Source organism: Periophthalmus magnuspinnatus, chromosome 6, assembly GCF_009829125.3.
Source record: "Periophthalmus magnuspinnatus isolate fPerMag1 chromosome 6, fPerMag1.2.pri, whole genome shotgun sequence".
Classification (NCBI taxonomy): domain Eukaryota; kingdom Metazoa; phylum Chordata; class Actinopteri; order Gobiiformes; family Gobiidae; genus Periophthalmus; species Periophthalmus magnuspinnatus.
In genome coordinates this window covers 33,668,974-33,689,131 of record NC_047131.1, presented here as the reverse complement: position 1 = coordinate 33,689,131, position 20,158 = coordinate 33,668,974, and the positions used below count along the sequence as shown (strand labels likewise).

The 20,158-nt window shown below is 46.2% G+C and overlaps 1 protein-coding gene across 1 annotated transcript; it reads left to right on the top strand.

Moving 5' to 3' along the window:
- The first annotated feature begins 1,182 nt into the window (after positions 1-1,182).
- Positions 1,183-19,041, top strand: pstpip1a (proline-serine-threonine phosphatase interacting protein 1a). The gene is made up of 15 exons (XM_033968378.2): positions 1,183-1,262; positions 2,415-2,515; positions 2,597-2,671; positions 2,759-2,793; positions 5,716-5,822; positions 5,886-5,948; positions 7,095-7,199; positions 7,346-7,391; positions 7,744-7,823; positions 9,844-9,942; positions 15,283-15,379; positions 15,536-15,620; positions 15,687-15,754; positions 17,581-17,672; positions 18,710-19,041. The coding sequence occupies exons 1-15, from the start codon at positions 1,233-1,235 to the stop codon at positions 18,863-18,865; spliced, it is 1,239 nt and encodes a 412-aa protein (XP_033824269.1). The 5' UTR covers positions 1,183-1,232; the 3' UTR covers positions 18,866-19,041.
- Positions 19,042-20,158: the final 1,117 nt, after the last annotated feature.

Below are 20,158 nucleotides of genomic sequence, written 5' to 3'. Positions count from 1 at the left end.
GTTTTATTGCTTTTACACCAATTGTCTCTCTTTTTAATGTTAATTGTCTTCTGTTTTTAATGTCTTTTTACTGTAGCACTTTGAGATTTGTTGTTCGAATGTAAAGTGCATTATAAATAAAATGTATTATTATTATTATTCCTTATCTCAGAGTTGTGTTTTGTTTCTTTCACACATGTTTAAACTCCTCAGACCCGAGCTCTTTCGTGGCTTTATTAATGTCACTTTGTTTTTACATCATCAGATCCAATCAGCCCAAATAACAAAGAATTATCTTTTTACATTATGTAGTTTCTGCGAAAAGTGATGTAAAACAAATGTCCTCATATGTGGATATTTTAATCATTTTGATAAAACATTTGAATAATGATTTGAAAAACTATTAAGCAACATTTGTCCTGAGTAAAAACAAAATGAGAAACAACAATTGTGCCTCTTGGAACAAAGTGTCTCATGTGAAGAGACAGGAGCAGGAGACATGTGCCTTCACCAAAAAAAAAAAAAAAAATATATATATATATATATATATATATGCTGAACATTCTAAACTCTTAAAAAGATTCTAAATTGAACATTTTTGCATTGTTGCTGTTCTTGTATGCTGTTATTATTCTTCTAAAAATGTGCATTGTGGTCTAGACAACCCAAAAGGTGTTGTCCACATATGAGGACGCCAGGTCTCAGGAGTTTAACACGCAGACCCTGCAAATTTAGTGCTTCTCTCAAACTGAAAGTCTTGAAAATAAGATTAAATAATAAAGATTTAGAATAATAAGAATTAGAATAAGAATAAAGATTGTTCTAACAAACATGAATCACTCCAAAAACTCCAGATTTTGCAGAAATGGTCTGATTAAACATAGAATCATTTCATCATTAATAGTGGCTGGTGTTTTATGGGAGCGTGTGCACAGTGTAAACATCTCAGAATGAAGTCTGAAAAAAGGCTCCAAACAACAGAACAGATGATGGACGAGCGGCGGAGGAGAGCTGTTATGAAGAGTGAGAGATGACGACATAAAGAGAAACAAACTTCTACAAACCACTAACCCTCAGAGCTGAAGCTGTGCACACATTGGTTTAGGCGGTTGGTGTTTGGTTCGGGCTGTTCCTCTTTTGTGCAGCTCAGTGACTTCAGTGTTTCCTCTCTGTCATCCTTCACATGCAAAGAAACACTTGTCCCTGGCTGCTCTTAGAAATAAATAACGGAAATACATCTGCAATACCCTGAAATGGCTTTACAGTTTAAAGACTCTTTTTGGGTGAGTTATTTCAGATTAAACTTGTTCCTGTGAACTTAATCTGTGGCATGTTCTTAGTACGAGCTGAACTTTTGAGACGGTTTAGAGCTTCTGCACAAGTGAAGTTTGAATTATAATGACACCTCCCTGAACAGAAAAACCTCATCACACACAAACGAAGATGATTATGTGTGTGTTTCTTTGTTTGTTTATGTTTAACTCTTTTTTTTTTCCTCATTACTTTTACCCTTATACCCCAAGTGAATGTTTAACGTCTTGCGGCACTGAGTAGGCGGCACTGAGGCAGAACGATGAACAGCAGAACAAACTAAATATGCTTCCGTCTCGTTTTCGTCTGTGGAGCTGCTGTTTTCACTCTACAATTATTAACTCAACACACAGACTGGAACTGAACCTTTCGCTGCTTAAAAAACATGTTTCTGAGTCTGTTTAAATGATGATTGTGCCTGTACTCTGCACTTTCCCTGGGGTTTAACTTGTTTCTACCGTTTACATCATTGTCTTGTTTTACTTGCTGGAAACAAACTAAATATTTTGCAGAGTTGTAGACTTTTATATCTATTATTAAACTGTTGCAGCTCTTTCACATTGTAAATGTGTTTTTTGGCTGCTCCAAATGGGCCTGGACTACATGTTGTTTAATGTAATATTGCAGATTGTGTGAGGGGCCCCTCCCTGCACGGGGCCCTGGGTAAACAGAACCCTTTACCCCCCCCCCCCAATCCAATGCCCCTGCCTTTCTGTAACTGATTCTGATCATGTGTAAGAGGAATATGAAGAAATCAGTGAGGATGAAGCTGGTTTAAGTCACAAAATGCAGGGTTTTCTCGGCTTGTGCAAGAATAAGATGATCATATTTACAGCTTTAAAGCCAGAGCAGCAGTGACAGTGATAGTGATCCTTCGTATCTTTGTCCAAAGTTTCAAAACGGTGCCTTTAACCCCCCCAGCCCCTGGTTTTGAGCAGAAGAAAATGTGTTTGCCTCTGACTAATACATCTCCAAACGCCGTGATGTCGTCTGCATAACCTCCAGAGTGATATGATACAACTTTTCCAAGGCCCACTGTCTAGAACTTCTGCTTAAATCAGTACGAATGTGTTTGGGATTAAAATGTCTTTATGAAACTCTGAGTAACTCCTGTGCTGTTTCAGAGTGCAGAATTCATTAGTAACACAGGCTACGAGGCTCTGACTCAGAGACTCAATGATGGACGCAGGACGTGCAAAGACCTGGAGGACCTGCTAAAAATGAGGTGGGTTTATGTGAAACTGTTGCGCTGGTGTATTCTGGGTCTGAAATGTCACCGCACTGACGTGTGGTTTTGTTCACTCAGGGCCTCGGCTGAAGAGAAATACGGTAAAGAGCTGGTGGCCATAGCGCACAAAGCCGGAGGCCTTTTTGAGATCAGGTGGGTTAATTATACTTGGCTCAGTATGTGTGTTTGGGGAAAGTCCCATTTATAATTATTTATAATACTTATTTTAATGTTTTCCAGCACACTAAGAGCATCGATTGATGAAATGAAAAAACGTAAGTATTTTACTACGAGTCTAAAGAGTGGGATTGTGGGACCGAGGCTAAATAGGACTCAAAGTAACTCTAAACTTGTTTTAGATTTTAAAAAATTGCTATTGTTGTAATATTCCCTCTTTGACCATTTATATATTTATATACATGTATAAATACAAAAAGTCTCTTCTTGTGGTGGTCTCATCCTTTTTCCAGGGACCACTGATGCCTTCACCTTCCAGATCTTCTCCAGCTCTTCTTTGAGCCCCTGGTATTTCTCTAGTTTCTCATGTTCCTTTTTCCTGATGTTCACTTGGTTCTGTGATGATCCACCACATCGGCTTTGCCCTGTTGTTTCTCCACCTCCACAGTGTCCGGTTGGTCCATTCTGACCTTTGGAGGTGTTTCCACCTTGACCTCGGGGTCTCCAGTCCGTACTCTGCACAGATGTTTCTGTACACTATGGCTCCTCTTGGTTATGTTGCTCCATGTTTGTTTCCCTGCAGCGTCTTACACCTGCAGTTATGAGCTGGATTGTCTCAGGGGCCTCTTTGCACAGTCTACACCTTGGCTCTTGTCTGGTGTGGTAGATCTGGGCCTCGCTCTGGTGCTCAAGGCTCCTGTGCTCCAGGATGAGCCTCTGTCCTTCAGACCAGCTCTTTCTCAAAGACAATGGGAGGATTTCTTGATATCAGCCACTACATCTAAGCCAGTACAGATGCAAAACTGACACAAAATTGTGTGTGTGTGAGTGTGTTGTTGTGTGTGAGTTTTGTTTGTAGCAGGCATCTGTGCTGGTTTAATCTTTTGCAGCATCACATTTCTGAAACTGACATGCCATAGTCATTTTTTACATGTTGTCTCAGTTCTTGACACGTAACACTGAGTGAAATAGAGAAGTAAAATAATGTCATATGTCAAGAGTCAAATGTTGGAAATGTGATACGTTTTGTGGATTTTGTTCCAGAAGCTTCTCACAATAGTTGCAGGAGTTTTGTCCCATTCGCCCAGACAGAACTGGTGTAACTGAGTGTAGTTTGCGTCTCACTCGCACAGGCCTTTTCAGGTCTGTTCATACATTTTCAATAGGACTGAGCTCAGGGCTTTGTGATGGACACTCCAAAACATTGACTTTGTTATCCTTAAGCCTCTTTGTTATCCTTAAGCCTCTTTGTTATCCTTAAGCCTCTTTGTTATCCTTAAGCCTCTTTGTTATCCTTAAGCCTCTTTGTTATCCTTAAGCCTCTTTGTTATCCTTAAGCCTCTTTGTTATCCTTTGAAGACTCATTTGTTGCTTTAACTTCCTGCTGATGTGTTGAGATGTTGCTTCAGTTTTTCCACATAATGTTCTTTCCTCCTGATGCATCTGTTTTGTGAAGTGCACCAGTCCCTCCTGCAGCAAAACAGCCCCACGACACGATGCAGCCACCCCCGTGTTTCACAGGTGGGATGGTGTTTCTCAGGCCTTTTTCCTCCAAACATAACGAGGCTCATTCTGGTCAAACAGTTCATTTTTAGTTTGTTCAGACACAGGACACGTGTCCAAACATGAAGCTCTTTGTCCCTGTGCATTTACAAACTGTCCTCTGTGTTTTTTCTGTGTCTTTTGGAGTCATGTCTTCTTCCTGCAGAGTGTCCTTTTTTCTGTTTCTTTTGGAGTCATGTCTTCTTCCTGCAGAGTGTCCTTTCAGTCCATGTCCTCAGTCCTCGTTTCACTGTGGATAATGACACACTCTTACAGCTTCAGCAGCTTCTTCACCAGGTCTTTTTCTTTTGTTCTTGTGTTGATCATTTCAGACCAAAGCTCGTTCGTCTCTGGGACACGTGTCCTTCCTGAGCGGTGTGACGCTGGACAGTCCCATGGTCTTTATACTTTTGTATAATTGCTTGAACAGATGAATGTGGCTCCTTCAGGTGGAAACTGCACCAAGGATGAACCAAGGACTTGTGCAGGTTCAGTTCAGATATTTTGGCTGATTCTTTTGACTTTCCCCTGATGTTACACAAAGAAGCAGAGTGTTTCAGGAGTGTTTCAGGTGAGCTTCAGACACATCTACAGGTGTGTCTCTAATTTACTCAGATGAATGTAAACCTCTGACTATGAGAAAGTCATGAAATATTATATAAAAAAACCTTCTCATTATTCTGGCATTTGGCAAATATAAATAATTTTTTTAATCCTAATTGACCTAAAGTAGGAAAAGTTTAGTCTGATTCAGACAGAGAGGAAAAAAAAGCGTTGGGGTCCAGTGCGTCGGGGTCCAGTGCGTCGGGGTCCAGTGCGTCGGGGTCCAGTGCGTCGGGGTCCAGAGCGTCGGGGTCCAGTGCGTCGGGGTCCAGTGCGTCGGGGTCCAGTGCGTCGGGGTCCAGAGCGTCGGGGTCCAGTGCGTCGGGGTCCAGTGCGTCGGGGTCCAGTGCGTCGGGGTCCAGAGCGTCGGGGTCCAGTGCGTCGGGGTCCAGTGCGTCGGGGTCCAGTGCGTCGGGGTCCAGAGCGTCGGGGTCCAGTGCGTCGGGGTCCAGTGCGTCGGGGTCCAGTGCGTCGGGGTCCAGTGCGTCGGGGTCCAGTGCGTCGGGGTCCAGTGCGTCGGGGTCCAGTGCGTCGGGGTCCAGTGCGTCGGGGTTTGTGTCTGATTCGTGTGTCACTCTGGTTTTCACTTCTGTTTCTTGAGCCTGAGGTTCAGTGAAGTAAAAACCATTTCAGGGACTTGATCCTGAAGCTGAGAGACGGACGAGGGTTTGAGCTGCACAAAGAGACGAGACTCTGAGCATCTGAAGATCAAATATAAACAAATATTCAGTTATTTAACTTTTTTCTTTACTTCATCATTCCATACATCTGGTGTTTTCTGTAAAAGTACTAAACATAAACACTGAACGAGAGCGTCGTGTCCACCTGACGTTTGAGTTTACTTTACTTTTACTTTTTGTTGTGCTGCTCGTCAGAAATAGAAAACGTGGGGAAGCAGCACATGCACCTGGCGGTGGAGCTGAGGGAGGAGGTGAAGAGGATGGAGCAGTTCAGAGAACGACAGAAGGAGCAGAGGAGAAAAGTCTGTAATGTTTCATCTACATCACGATCGAAAGATCAAAGACTAACGTTTGTTTATTTACAGTTTGAATGTGTCGTGGAGAAGCTTCAGAAAACTAAAGTCTCACTTTATAAGAAAACCATCGACGTGAGTCGTTCAAATCTCCTCTTTCACTTTCACTTTTATTCTGTCAGTCGCTCTGTGTGTCAAAGTTAACTGTCACTTTAATTTAAATATAAAAGAAACAAACTATAAAAATTTAAATGAATTAAAATAAAGATGGCACAATTATTTTAAAATGTGGAATACTTCAGTTTGTCTTGTTTTACTACGCTTCAAAATTAGCATTAGCATTGAGACACAAACATCTTTCTTTCTCTTCCTTTCTTTCTCTTTCTCTCTTGAAATATTCATTTTCGTGCGACTCTGTAAAAACCTCAGAGACACAAGGGCCTACGGCAACACACTCGGGGACAAACTACATCTGATGTGCCGGTGTTTTTACAGCTACGTTAACAGTTAAATCTGTTTTTGTTTGTGACATGTTTTAAACGGATCATTCACGAGACAAAGCGAGTTCATTTCAAACAAGTTTATATTTTAGACAAATCTCACAATCTGCACCAAACACTTTGACTTTTTACTCTTTAAATACATTTTTAAATGTGTACTTTAATACTTTTACTGATACTTAAGTAACACACCTGAGGATTTCGAGCACTGACTTTAAAATAGTTTCATAAACATTTAGACTAAACACAGACGTTTGGACAAATATGTCGGACAAACTGCTGTGTCCAAAATACTAAACATAAACACGAGAGCGAGTGTCCAGACTCTTGACCGGTCCTGTCCGTCTGACGTTTGTGACTTTACTGTTTGTTTTGGGGCGACAGTGGCTCAGTGGGTAGAGCGCTGGTCCCCAACCCGAAGGTCAGAGGATCAAGTCCCACTCGGACCAAGTTCTGTCATTGTGTCCTTAGGCAAGACACTTCACCCATTGCCTAGTATGAAAGGTGATTGGTGGTGGTCAGAGGGGCCAATGGCGCAGATTGGTAGCCTCGCCTCTGTCAGTCTGCCCCAGGGCAGCTGTGGCTACAGTAGTATTTTACCATCACCAAGTGTGAAAATGAATAATGACGATAGTGTAGAGCTTTGAGAGGCTTTGACACGACTGTGAAGCACATTACACGTGTAAGGCATTGTGATGATTATTATTATTATTATTGTTTGTTTTGTTTTTTTGCTGCTCGTCACAAATATAAAATGTGTCACGTTGTGTTTTTCTTTCAGTCAAAAAGATCTTATGAACAGCGCTGCAGAGACGCAGATGAAGCCGAGCAAACGGCAGAGAAGATGGACAACGCTCCCACAGCGACGCCCAAGATGATCGAGAAGGTAATGGGCCCGTTTCAGCTCAGACTCAGGCTTCAGCTGAAACACAAGAAGATGAAGATGATTTGGGCTAAAAACCTTCAGTGGAGCCAGAAACTGAAAACACATGTGGACACACACTGATTTTTTTTATTACTTTGTTTTTTAAGATGAAAATCAAGTCAAAACTGTGCAGAGAAGAGGCGGGTAAAGCTGGTAAGATAAACAATGAGTCACTTTTACTTCAGTACATCTGAGAGCAGTATCTGTACTTTTACTCCACTACATTTTTGAACAGGACTGAAAAGTAAAAGTATTTTTCTTATTGTGTGAGACCTGCTGAAACGGCTGAGGTTTATTTTTAACACAAAAATAGCCTCGAAAAATAAAAAGAGAAAAATTGTTGCTTTTGTTGAACAAAAATCACCTCATTTGAAGCTTTATATGCGCTGGTCTCTGTACTTTTACTTAAGTCACAGACTTGAGCACTTCACACAAGAGAAATATTATTATAAATATTATTTTTATATAAACTAACCTGATGATTCTGGTGTCGTATTTTGGTCAGAAAAACTCTACTCGGCGAATGTGGAACAACTCGACAAAATCCGCCAGGACTGGGAGTCGTCTTATATCAGCACATGTGAGGTAAACACGGACAGCTGATGTCATCAACACCAAAGCTAACTAGGGGCACTGCTCTGTCTGAAGCTCTCAATCTCAAATTATACTTTAATCAGAGTTTTGTTTTAACACAATGTGACCATAAAGAAGTACAACAGTGAGCTGATCTGTGCTGTTAAACAAGTCCCTCAGATAACATCAGTTACGAGCTAGCATTAGCATTAGCATTAGCATTAGCATTAGCCAAAGCCAACAGTTTCTCAGTGAGTCACTTTCACCTTTTTGTGTAAAATCAAACTCTTAAACTGGACCATGAGCTCAGACTGACCACAGGCTCCTGAACATGTGTCTCTTTAAATACAGTTTGTTTTTTTCTTGAGTTTTTCAGACTCAGATCTAAAAACATCAGTTTGTGTTTTTAATGTTCACATCTGTGTCATCCCTCAGTCCAGATCTGCTCCTTTTTAATTTATTTTTTAAAGTGTCAAACTACAGAAAATCACCTCCTCCCCCCATAAGGGAACTGACTTTGGTTATTATTAAAACAAGTGAAATACTGCTGTGATTTGAAAAGACTTTAAACATGAGATAAACAAATTTATGGATTTAATCTGAAACTAAAACTGATCCTGTCGGTGAACCATCTGAAACGAGGTAATTATGGTTTAAAAGTGAGTTAAATAATGACTAATTCAAAGAGTTTTAGTAAATACTTAAATGATAAGTTACTTTGTTTTAAATACATACTCATACTTGTGTACTGTATGTACTCGTGTGTACTGTATGTACTCGTGTGTACTGTGTGTACTCGTGTGTACTGTGTGTACTGTATGTACTCGTGTGTACTGTATGTACTCGTGTGTACTGTGTGTACTGTGTGTACTCGTGTGTACTGTGTGTACTCGTGTGTACTGTATGTACTCGTGTGTACTGTGTGTACTCGTGTGTACTGTGTGTACTGTATGTACTCGTGTGTACTGTATGTACTGTATGTACTGTGTGTACTCGTGTGTACTGTGTGTACTGTATGTACTGTATGTACTGTATGTACTCGTGTGTACTGTATGTACTGTATGTACTGTATGTACTCGTGTGTACTGTGTGTACTGTATGTACTGTATGTACTCGTGTGTACTGTGTGTACTGTATGTACTGTATGTACCCGTGTGTACTGTATGTACTCATGTGTACTGTGTGTACTGTATGTACTCGTGTGTACTGTATGTACTCGTGTGTACTGTGTGTACTCGTGTGTACTGTGTGTACTCGTGTGTACTGTGTGTACTGTATGTACTGTATGTACTCGTGTGTACTGTATGTACTGTATGTACTCGTGTGTACTGTATGTACTCGTGTGTACTGTGTGTACTGTATGTACTCGTGTGTACTGTATGTACTCGTGTGTACTGTGTGTACTGTATGTACTCGTGTGTACTGTATGTACTCGTGTGTACTGTGTGTACTGTATGTACTCGTGTGTACTGTGTGTACTCGTGTGTACTGTGTGTACTGTATGTACTGTATGTACTGTATGTACTCGTGTGTACTGTATGTACTGTATGTACTGTATGTACTCGTGTGTACTGTATGTACTCGTGTGTACTGTGTGTACTGTATGTACTCGTGTGTACTGTATGTACTCGTGTGTACTGTACGTACTGTGTGTACTGTATGTACTCGTGTGTACTGTATGTACTCGTGTGTACTGTATGTACTCGTGTGTACTGTGTGTACTGTATGTACTCGTCTGTACTGTATGTACTCGTGTGTACTGTATGTACTCGTGTGTACTGTGTGTACTGTATGTACTCGTGTGTACTGTGTGTACTGTGTGTACTGTATGTACTCGTGTGTACTGTATGTACTCGTGTGTACTGTATGTACTGTATGTACTCGTGTGTACTGTATGTACTCGTGTATTCTCAGCGCTGACTTCACTCTAACCACAAACCTTTGAGGAAACTGAGATTTTTTAGTTTCTTCTCAGAGGAAACGTGCAAAGACACAAACTCTTTGTGTTGATGTTTGTGTTTTTGTGCGTCAGATGTTTCAACAACAGGAAGAAGATCGTGTTAATATTCTGAGAAACGCCATGTGGGTTCACTCCAACCATCTGTCCAGCCTGTGCGTGAAAGACGACGAGGTGAGTCCTGCTTAAAACCATAGAAAGATACTGCTTATATTTATGTGTGAGGAGTGAGGAGTGAGGAGTGTGGAGTGAGGAGTGAGGAGTGAGGAGTGAGGAGTGTGGAGTGTGGAGTGTGGAGTGTGGAGTGTGGAGTGTGGAGTGAGGAGTGAGGAGTGAGGAGTGAGGAGTGAGGAGTGAGGAGTGAGGAGTGTGGAGTGTGGAGTGTGGAGTGAGGAGTGAGGAGTGAGGAGTGAGGAGTGAGGAGTGTGGAGTGTGGAGTGTGGAGTGTGGAGTGTGGAGTGTGGAGTGTGGAGTGTGGAGTGAGGAGTGAGGAGTGAGGAGTGAGGAGTGAGGAGTGAGGAGTGAGGAGTGAGGAGTGAGGAGTGTGGAGTGTGGAGTGTGGAGTGAGGAGTGAGGAGTGAGGAGTGAGGAGTGAGGAGTGTGGAGTGTGGAGTGTGGAGTGAGGAGTGAGGAGTGAGGAGTGAGGAGTGAGGAGTGTGGAGTGTGGAGTGTGGAGTGTGGAGTGTGGAGTGTGGAGTGTGGAGTGTGGAGTGTGGCGTGTGGCGTGTGGCGTGTGGCGTGTGGCGTGTGGAGTGTGGCGTGTGGCGTGTGGCGTGTTCTAACGGCGCCGTCTCTGTGAACTCAGAGCTGTGTTTCTCTTGAGTCATGCTTCAGTAACGTCTTTCATATGTGGAAAAGGTTTATACTCGCCTCCGCCCTGTCTCCACCTCCGCCCTGTCTCCACCTCCGCCCTGTCTCCACCTCCGCCCTGTCTCCTGTCTCCACCTCTGCCCTGTCTCCACCTCCGCCCTGTCTCCACCTCTGCCCCCACCTCTGCCCTGTCTCCTGTCTCCACCTCCGCACTGTCTCCACCTCCGCCCTGTCTCCACCTCCGCCCTGTCTCCTGTCTCCAGCTCCGCCCTGTCTCCAGCTCCGCCCTGTCTCCAGCTCCGCCCTGTCTCCACCTCCGCCCTGTCTCCTGTCTCCACCTCCGCCCTGTCTCCACCTCCGCCCTGTCTCCACCTCCGCCCTGTCTCCTGTCTCCACCTCCGCCCTGTCTCCTGTCTCCACCTCCGCCCTGTCTCCACCTCCGCCCTGTCTCTTGTCTTCACCTCCGCCCTGTCTCCACCTCCGCCCTGTCTCCACCTCCGCCCTGTCTCCTGTCTCCACCTCCGCCCTGTCTCCTGTCTCCACCTCCGCCCTGTCTCCACCTCCGCCCTGTCTCCACCTCCGCCCTGTCTCTTGTCTTCACCTCCGCCCTGTCTCTTGTCTTCACCTCCGCCCTGTCTCCTGTCTCCACCTCCGCCCTGTCTCCACCTCCGCCCTGTCTCCTGTCTCCACCTCTGCCCTGTCTCCACCCCCGCCCTGTCTCCACCTCTGCCCTGTCTCCACCTCTGCCCTGTCTCCACCTCTGCCCTGTCTCCTGTCTCCACCTCCGCCCTGTCTCCTGTCTCCAGCTCTGCCCTGTCTCCACCTCCGCCCTGTCTCCTGTCTCCACCTCCGCCCTGTCTCCAGCTCTGCCCTGTCTCCACCTCCGCCCTGTCTCCACCTCCGCCCTGTCTCCACCTCCGCCCTGTCTCCTGTCTCCACCTCCGCCCTGTCTCCTGTCTCCACCTCTGCCCTGTCTCCACCTCCGCCCTGTCTCCACCTCTGCCCCCACCTCTGCCCTGTCTCCACCTCTGCCCTGTCTCCTGTCTCCACCTCTGCCCTGTCTCCACCTCTGCCCTGTCTCCACCTCTGCCCTGTCTCCTGTCTCCACCTCCGCACTGTCTCCTGTCTCCACCTCTGCCCTGTCTCCTGTCTCCACCTCCGCCCTGTCTCCTGTCTCCAGCTCTGCCCTGTCTCCACCTCTGCCCTGTCTCCACCTCTGCCCTGTCTCCACCTCTGCCCTGTCTCCACCTCCGCCCTGTCTCCTGTCTCCAGCTCCGCCCTGTCTCCAGCTCCGCCCTGTCTCCACCTCCGCCCTGTCTCCACCTCCGCCCTGTCTCCTGTCTCCACCTCCGCCCTGTCTCCTGTCTCCACCTCCGCCCTGTCTCCACCTCCGCCCTGTCTCCACCTCCGCCCTGTCTCCACCTCCGCCCTGTCTCTTGTCTTCACCTCCGCCCTGTCTCCACCTCCGCCCTGTCTCCACCTCCGCCCTGTCTCCACCTCCGCCCTGTCTCTTGTCTTCACCTCCGCCCTGTCTCTTGTCTTCACCTCCGCCCTGTCTCCACCTCCGCCCTGTCTCCACCTCCGCCCTGTCTCTTGTCTTCACCTCCGCCCTGTCTCTTGTCTTCACCTCCGCCCTGTCTCCTGTCTCCACCTCCGCCCTGTCTCCACCTCCGCCCTGTCTCCACCTCCGCCCTGTCTCCTGTCTCCACCTCCGCCCTGTCTCCTGTCTCCACCTCCGCCCTGTCTCCACCTCTGCCCTGTCTCCACCTCTGCCCTGTCTCCACCTCTGCCCTGTCTCCACCTCTGCCCTGTCTCCTGTCTCCACCTCTGCCCTGTCTCCACCTCTGCCCTGTCTCCTGTCTCCACCTCCGCCCTGTCTCCACCTCCGCCCTGTCTCCTGTCTCCAGCTCTGCCCTGTCTCCACCTCCGCCCTGTCTCCTGTCTCCAGCTCTGCCCTGTCTCCACCTCCGCCCTGTCTCCACCTCCGCCCTGTCTCCTGTCTCCAGCTCTGCCCTGTCTCCACCTCTGCCCTGTCTCCACCTCTGCCCTGTCTCCTGTCTCCACCTCTGCCCTGTCTCCACCTCTGCCCTGTCTCCTGTCTCCACCTCCGCCCTGTCTCCACCTCCGCCCTGTCTCCTGTCTCCAGCTCTGCCCTGTCTCCACCTCCGCCCTGTCTCCTGTCTCCACCTCCGCCCTGTCTCCTGTCTCCACCTCCGCCCTGTCTCCAGCTCTGCCCTGTCTCCACCTCCGCCCTGTCTCCACCTCCGCCTTGTCTCCTGTCTCCAGCTCCGCCCTGTCTCCACCTCCGCCCTGTCTCCAGCTCCGCCCTGTCTCCACCTCCGCCCTGTCTCCACCTCCGCCCTGTCTCCTGTCTCCAGCTCCGCCCTGTCTCCAGCTCCGCCCTGTCTCCAGCTCCGCCCTGTCTCCACCTACGCCCTGTCTCCACCTACGCCCTGTCTCCTGTCTCCACCTCCGCCCTGTCTCCTGTCTCCACCTCCGCCCTGTCTCCACCTCCGCCCTGTCTCCACCTCCGCCCTGTCTCCACCTCCGCCCTGTCTCTTGTCTTCACCTCCGCCCTGTCTCCTGTCTCCACCTCCGCCCTGTCTCCACCTCCGCCCTGTCTCCTGTCTCCACCTCCGCCCTGTCTCCTGTCTCCAGCTCTGCCCTGTCTCCACCTCCGCCCTGTCTCCACCTCCGCCCTGTCTCCTGTCGCCACCTCCGCCCTGTCTCCACCTCCGCCCTGTCTCCACCTCCGCCCTGTCTCCTGTCTCCACCTCCGCCCTGTCTCCACCTCCGCCCTGTCTCCACCTCCGCCCTGTCTCCACCTCCGCCCTGTCTCTTGTCTTCACCTCCGCCCTGTCTCTTGTCTTCACCTCCGCCCTGTCTCCTGTCTCCAGCTCTGCCCTGTCTCCACCTCCGCCCTGTCTCCTGTCTCCACCTCCGCCCTGTCTCCTGTCTCCAGCTCTGCCCTGTCTCCACCTCCGCCCTGTCTCCTGTCGCCACCTCCGCCCTGTCTCCAGCTCCGCCCTGTCTCCACCTCCGCCCTGTCTCCTGTCTCCACCTCTGCCCTGTCTCCACCTCCGCCCTGTCTCCTGTCTCCACCTCTGCCCTGTCTCCACCTCTGCCCTGTCTCCACCTCTGCCCTGTCTCCACCTCTGCCCTGTCTCCACCTCCGCCCTGTCTCCACCTCTGCCCTGTCTCCACCTCTGCCCTGTCTCCACCTCTGCCCTGTCTCCACCTCTGCCCTGTCTCCTGTCTCCACCTCCGCCCTGTCTCCTGTCTCCACCTCTGCCCTGTCTCCACCTCCGCCCTGTCTCCACCTCCGCCCTGTCTCCACCTCTGCCCTGTCTCCACCTCCGCCCTGTCTCCTGTCTCCACCTCCGCCCTGTCTCCACCTCCGCCCTGTCTCCTGTCTCCACCTCCGCCCTGTCTCCAGCTCCGCCCTGTCTCCTGTCTCCACCTCCGCCCTGTCTCCAGCTCCGCCCTGTCTCCTGTCTCCACCTCCGCCCTGTCTCCACCTCCGCCCTGTCTCCACCTCCGCCCTGTCTCCACCCACTGCTGTGTTCATGTTTCTGTGTGGTGTCCCTCAGACGTTTGGACACGTCTCATTTTTACAGAAGTAACGTCTGTGGAACAAAGAAAAACAGTTCAATACTTTTACAAAATGTTTTTCGACAAATCAAAGGATGGAAACTCTACTAAATATTGTATTTTTTCTTTATTACATAATTCCATATATTTACTTCATATATTTGATGTTTATTAAGTAAATAAACTGTAGAAAGTAGAAAAAGAAAAAAAAAACATTGAATGAGACGCCGTGTCCAAACGTCCGGACGTGTTCAGGGCGTTGGACTCGGGGGTAAAGGGCAGCGGTGGAATGTAGTAAAAGTAGTAAAGTACTGTACTTAAGTTTTTTATACATCTGTACTTTACAGAAGTACATTTACAGTGTGTACTTTTTACTTTTACTTGAGTACATTTGAGAGCAGTATCTGTACTTTCTACTCCACTACATTTTTGAACTGGACTGAAAAGTAAAAGTACTTTTCATCTGATTTGAGGAGTTATTTTTACCACGTTTGTGGAAACATCCTGAATAAAGTTTAAGATTTCAAGCTTCGACTTTGAGCAAAACAAAAATTAAAACACAAAATTCAGAAGAAAACTAAGAAATGGATTCGTGTTGTTTCTGTGACAAAAAATATGTGTCATTTTAAATTAATATCACTATTTACACTTTAACAAATGAACAGCACTGTGTGAAATACTTTGACTTTTTCCTTTTAAAGTACATTTTTAAACAAGTACTTAAATACTTTTAAGTTGGTTTTTTCATGTGATACTTTTACTTAAGTAAAAGTACCGGTACAGAGGTAAAAAGTTACTCAAGTAACAGTTTTGAGTACTTCATCCACCTCTGTTAGTCCTGTTTACTCAGAGAGGGGCCCCTCACAGGGTGAGTGTGGGGCCCCTGTGGTGATTTGGAGGCACAGTCCTGTCTGAGTTAAAAATAAAACTAATAAAACTCTTAAAGTAGAACTGCACCAGTGAAACTGAAATGTTTTTTGGAGGTTTGAACAGGACTGTTATTCTGTTATTTATTTTTATTATTGAGCTGTTTTAGATCAATATTAAACTTTACAAAAATCAAAAATATAAAGTGTATAAAGCACATTTTCTATGGGCTGTTGTATTTCACAGTGTTATGAAAACATGAGGATAGTTCTGGAAAAGTGCGACGCCGTCGAGGACAACAACTGTTTTGTGGAGATGAAAAGCACTGGCTCCGCCCCCCCAGGTCAGAGGTCATCATTTTACCACAGACTGTTTATATAAACGGACAGAGCTAACCTGCTAGCATAGACTGTACATATGAGCTTCACCTGGAGCTGAAGCTGTGGTGACGTCACACTCACTTTATAAAGTCTGTGTGTGATTCTTGTTTCTCCCACAGCTCCCATCACTTTCCAAGATTATTACCAGTTTGACACAGCCACTGAAAAACACGGAAGCAGCCGGTTTGTTGGAGTGATGAAACGGTCAGATCAAAGTTTAATATGTTACTGTATTTTTATTATTATTAACGTTTCTGTTTGAATTTGTAGGTTTTCAGGTTTGCTTCAGGCCACGACGTTCAAAGTGAACCTGCCTGAACCTGGAGTGGACTCGATTGGTAACAAATCCAAACTCGACTAAACACATTTGTCCATCAGGATCAGTTTATCTTTATTTATTTTAGCGTTCTGGTGTTTGAGGAAGCAGGCCAAAGTTCTTCTTTTTTGAACACAAGGGGGTTCTGTACCCCACAACCACAGAGGTATAATCGGAGGTGAACCCAAGATGGCGTCATGTTTTTAGGGGCTCATTCGCTCATGGGCCCAAACAAATGTTCTCTTCCACATTACTTCCTCAGTTTGAGCTAACGCCTCCCACCATGTGAGTGACAGCTGCTAGGGGGCGCTAGGCTAAATCCACAGACTGTATAAAGGCTGGAGCGGTTATAGAGGTGAGCACAGTTCCTTATTGAGAATTCCCACTGCGAGTATCATAGCAACCGAAGAGCCAATCAGGAGCGAGGCTGTTTAGCAGGGAGCAGAAACGTTTTGCTAACGCTAACAGGAGCGACCTCGGGGAAAGAAGGACCTGATTTGTCTGTTATTAATGTTCAGATCTTGATTTACAGACACAATAGTGAAATAAAAACCCCAGGATCATGTAGAGGGTTAATACGAACATTTAAGACCAAAATGAGTCTGAAGGACAGAGACAGAGAGAGGACAGAGAGAGGACAGAGAGAGGACAGAGAGAGGACAGAGAGAGGACAGAGAGAGGACACAGAGAGGACACAGAGAGGACACAGAGAGGACACAGAGAGGGGACACAGAGGGTGAATTGAAGTGCGCCCATGATCACTTCCTGTTTGAATGCCGTGGCTAGCAGGTTAGCTATGTCCATTACAGTTTATGGCTAAATCTGCCAAAGCTTAACTTTTAGATGTTTTGAGGATTTACAATTTTGAAATTCATATTCATGTTGTTGGGCGTGTTCTATCAAAAGCGACGTCTGGATTCGATCAGTTCAAATCTCAAAAATGTATTCTCCTGACAGTTACAATCCTAATACATCCTGGGGTCAAAGTGTTATCCCCAACACCCACATACATGGGACAGCCGGGCGCTCTGCCTGCCCAGAGGTAAAATACAACATGAATGTGCAAATATTATGTTGAGCAGGTCGACGCCTTGGTTCCTCCTTCTGGCCTCGGTCACCTCTCTCGGTCATCCCCGACTGCGCCGGTCATCCCCGACTGCGCCGGTCATCCCCGACTGCGCCGGTCATCCCCGACTGCGCCGGTCATCCCCGACTGCGCCGGTCATCCCCGACTGCGCCGGTCATCCCCGACTGCGCCGGTCATCCCCGACTGCGCCGGTCTGCCCTTCGGCCTTGAGTCTCCTCCCGCCGCCTTATCTCTGTAAAGGAGTTTCTGCAAAGCCCCAACTACTTCCCATAATTCAGAGCACACGATGTTTCCTTTAAAGGGGGAGTATTATAATGATGTGGTTTCAGACAAATGCATCTGGTATTTTGACACGTGTCTGTGACACTCAGAAGCTTTAGTAACATACTCTTCAATGTTATGAAAATGGAGAAGAATCCTACAAATTCTGAGCTTTGTGAAAACTGTGGACGCCCCGTGGAGGCGAAATGTTCAGACTGAACACACTGAACACACTGAACACACTGAACACACTGAACACACTGAACACACTGAACACACTGAACACAACACTTGTGAATATGGATCAGTTATAAGTGCATTAGAATAAATATATCCTTCAGACTGTTAGCATCACACTGTTAGCATCACACTGTTAGCATCACACTGTTAGCATCACACTGTTAGCATCACACTGTTAGCATGTCATTTTGCTCACTCTCGTGTGACTTTGTGACTTTAAACTTTTATAAAAATGTTTTATGTTGAATTTTCTCCCTCAGTTGAGAATCCTGATGGGATCTACGCCTCTATCCCGGGACATCCAGGAGAGGACTGCGGAACGTTCAGAGTCATGTACGACTACACGGCACAGGTCTGTTCATATGGGCTGTATTTATGACACTGTGGGGAATAAAGTCTGCACATATCACTGACATCACGGGGACCTCCGCTCATGGCGTTGAAAATCCTCTAAAATCCTTCACTATTAGATCAGAATGATCTAATAGTGAATAGTCTAATCCAGGAAATGAATGTTTGTTGTTTTGTTTTCAGATCAGTCGCCACGGTGACCAATGTCCTGTGTCACTGTAGTTTTCAAACCTAAAACATTACGTAATGATAGATTCCTCTTTAGGTGCTTTAGTTTTTACATAATATTCAGATGATGGTGGTTTGTGGTTCAAATCTCGCTCTCGATATAAACATCATTGGTCGAGCGTTCAGATCCACTGATCCACAGGTTGGTGCGATTCCAACTCCTTCAGATGAATGCTGTTGTTGTGTCCTTGGGCAAGACACTTAACCCACCTCACCCCGTGTGTGTGTGTGTGTGTGTGTGTGTGTGTGTGTGTGTGGTTCCTTGATGTAAAGCTCTCTGAAGGTGGAAAAGTGTTGTTGTTTTGATTGCTTTTAAATTAATGTTTAGAAGTTGAATTATGATGTAGTTACTATGTAATTAATGTGTAATTACCGTGTACCATTATTTTCATGCTTTAAATGATAAACTTTCACATTTTTATACAGCACTTTTCCACTTTTTCAAGTCACACAAAGCGATTTACATCAAGTAATCGCTCACACATTCATAATGCAGAGTGCACAGACACTGGGAGCAGGTTTAAGTGTCTTGCCCAAGGACACAACAGCAGTATTGATCTATGGGAGCTGGAATCACACCCCCAGCCTTCAGTGGAGAAACACTCAGCTGTTAAGTTATTTTACTCTCATGGTGTTATTCTTTTTGGCGCAGGTGTAACAGAAGTGCTGGTACTTTTGTCCCTGGGTTTTGTCTTTTTCTTTTGTCTTTTTCTTTTTTCTTACTTTTTCCTCGTTGAAACGCCTCACGCCGCAGTTCACACTCGCTCCAGACAGTGTCAGTGTTGCTCTTTATGTTCCTGTTGTTTTCAGGGAGACGATGAGCTTTCGGTGTTTGCGGGCGACACGGTTCTGGTGACATTGCGAGGAGACGACGGCTGGTGGACCGTCCAGTGCAACGGACACTCAGGCTTGGTTCCAGGCTCGTACCTCTCCCCGGACTCGAGTACTTTACACGCAGAACAATAACCTCCTGATGCAGCCGTGGAGCATCCTCAGCCTGTGTGGGTGTTCAGGGCCGCGTCAGCCAACAACATTATTTATACAGTTTGGATGGATTTTTAGTGTTTAGTCACAGTAACATTCATGTTTATGTTCAGACCTGTGATGGAGACTTGTTTTTATATAAATCTATATTGTTCTAGAGCCGAGTTCAAGCTTCATTTTTGCTAATAGGCCACAGTTTGTCCAAATAGAGACGACGGCATCTGCTTTTCATCAGTTTATTTTATTTGTGTTTTGTTTTGAACTGTGTGAAGTGTCATGAAAAGTGCTGTATAACTATTATTACATTATTACTGCTATTATACAACTATTACTACTTATTATTAATTATTATTATTCCCAAATATTCCTCCAGTATTCTATTTATGGCATACTACATTTCAGAGATTCTGTTTTGTGCAAACTGAGTCTCTTTGCGTCTGTCCCTGACACATTATTAAACTGCCCTGTCCTAATTATGAAACACTAGGATCATTTTTACAGTTTTAAAGATTTGTTGCATAAATTAGTTTCTATTTGCACGAGTTTATGAATCGATTTCCTTATTCAACATTCTGTAGCGAAAACAGTAAAGCTGTGGCCCCAATGACAGACGTTTTATAAACTTATATTAAAGTTTAAATAAAAGATAAACATGTTAAAGGAGTTTAAACATCAGGATGAACTGGACGAAACGCGTCACCTGCTCCTGTTGAAATCTGTTACCTGCAGCCGGGCGTATAAATAATTCGGTTGTGTGAACTCGATCGGTTTGAAATACAAAACAGGAGCAGCAGAACCAGCGCACACAGGTCAGCGTCAGCTTCAACTTCAGCTTCAGCCCCAACTTCAGCTTCAGCCCCAACTTCAGCTTCAGCTTCAGCTCCAGCTCCAACTTCAGCTTCAACTTCAGCTTCTGCACCTGCACACACTCCTGCTCCTTCACACTCCTCTTGCACACACTCCTTCACACTCTCCTCCTCTTTCACACTCTCCTTCTCTTTCACACTCTCCTTCTCTTTCACACACTCCTTCTCTTTCACACACTCTTTCACACACTCCTTCTCTTTCACACTCTCCTTCTCTTTCACACTCTCCTTCTCTTTCACACACTCTTTCACACTCTCCTTCTCTTTCACACTCTCCTTCTCTTTCACACTCTCCTTCTCTTTCACACACTCTTTCACACTCTCCTTCTCTTTCACACTCTCCTTCTCTTTCACACTCTCCTTCTCTTTCACACTCTCCTTCTCTTTCACACACTCCTTCTCTTTCACA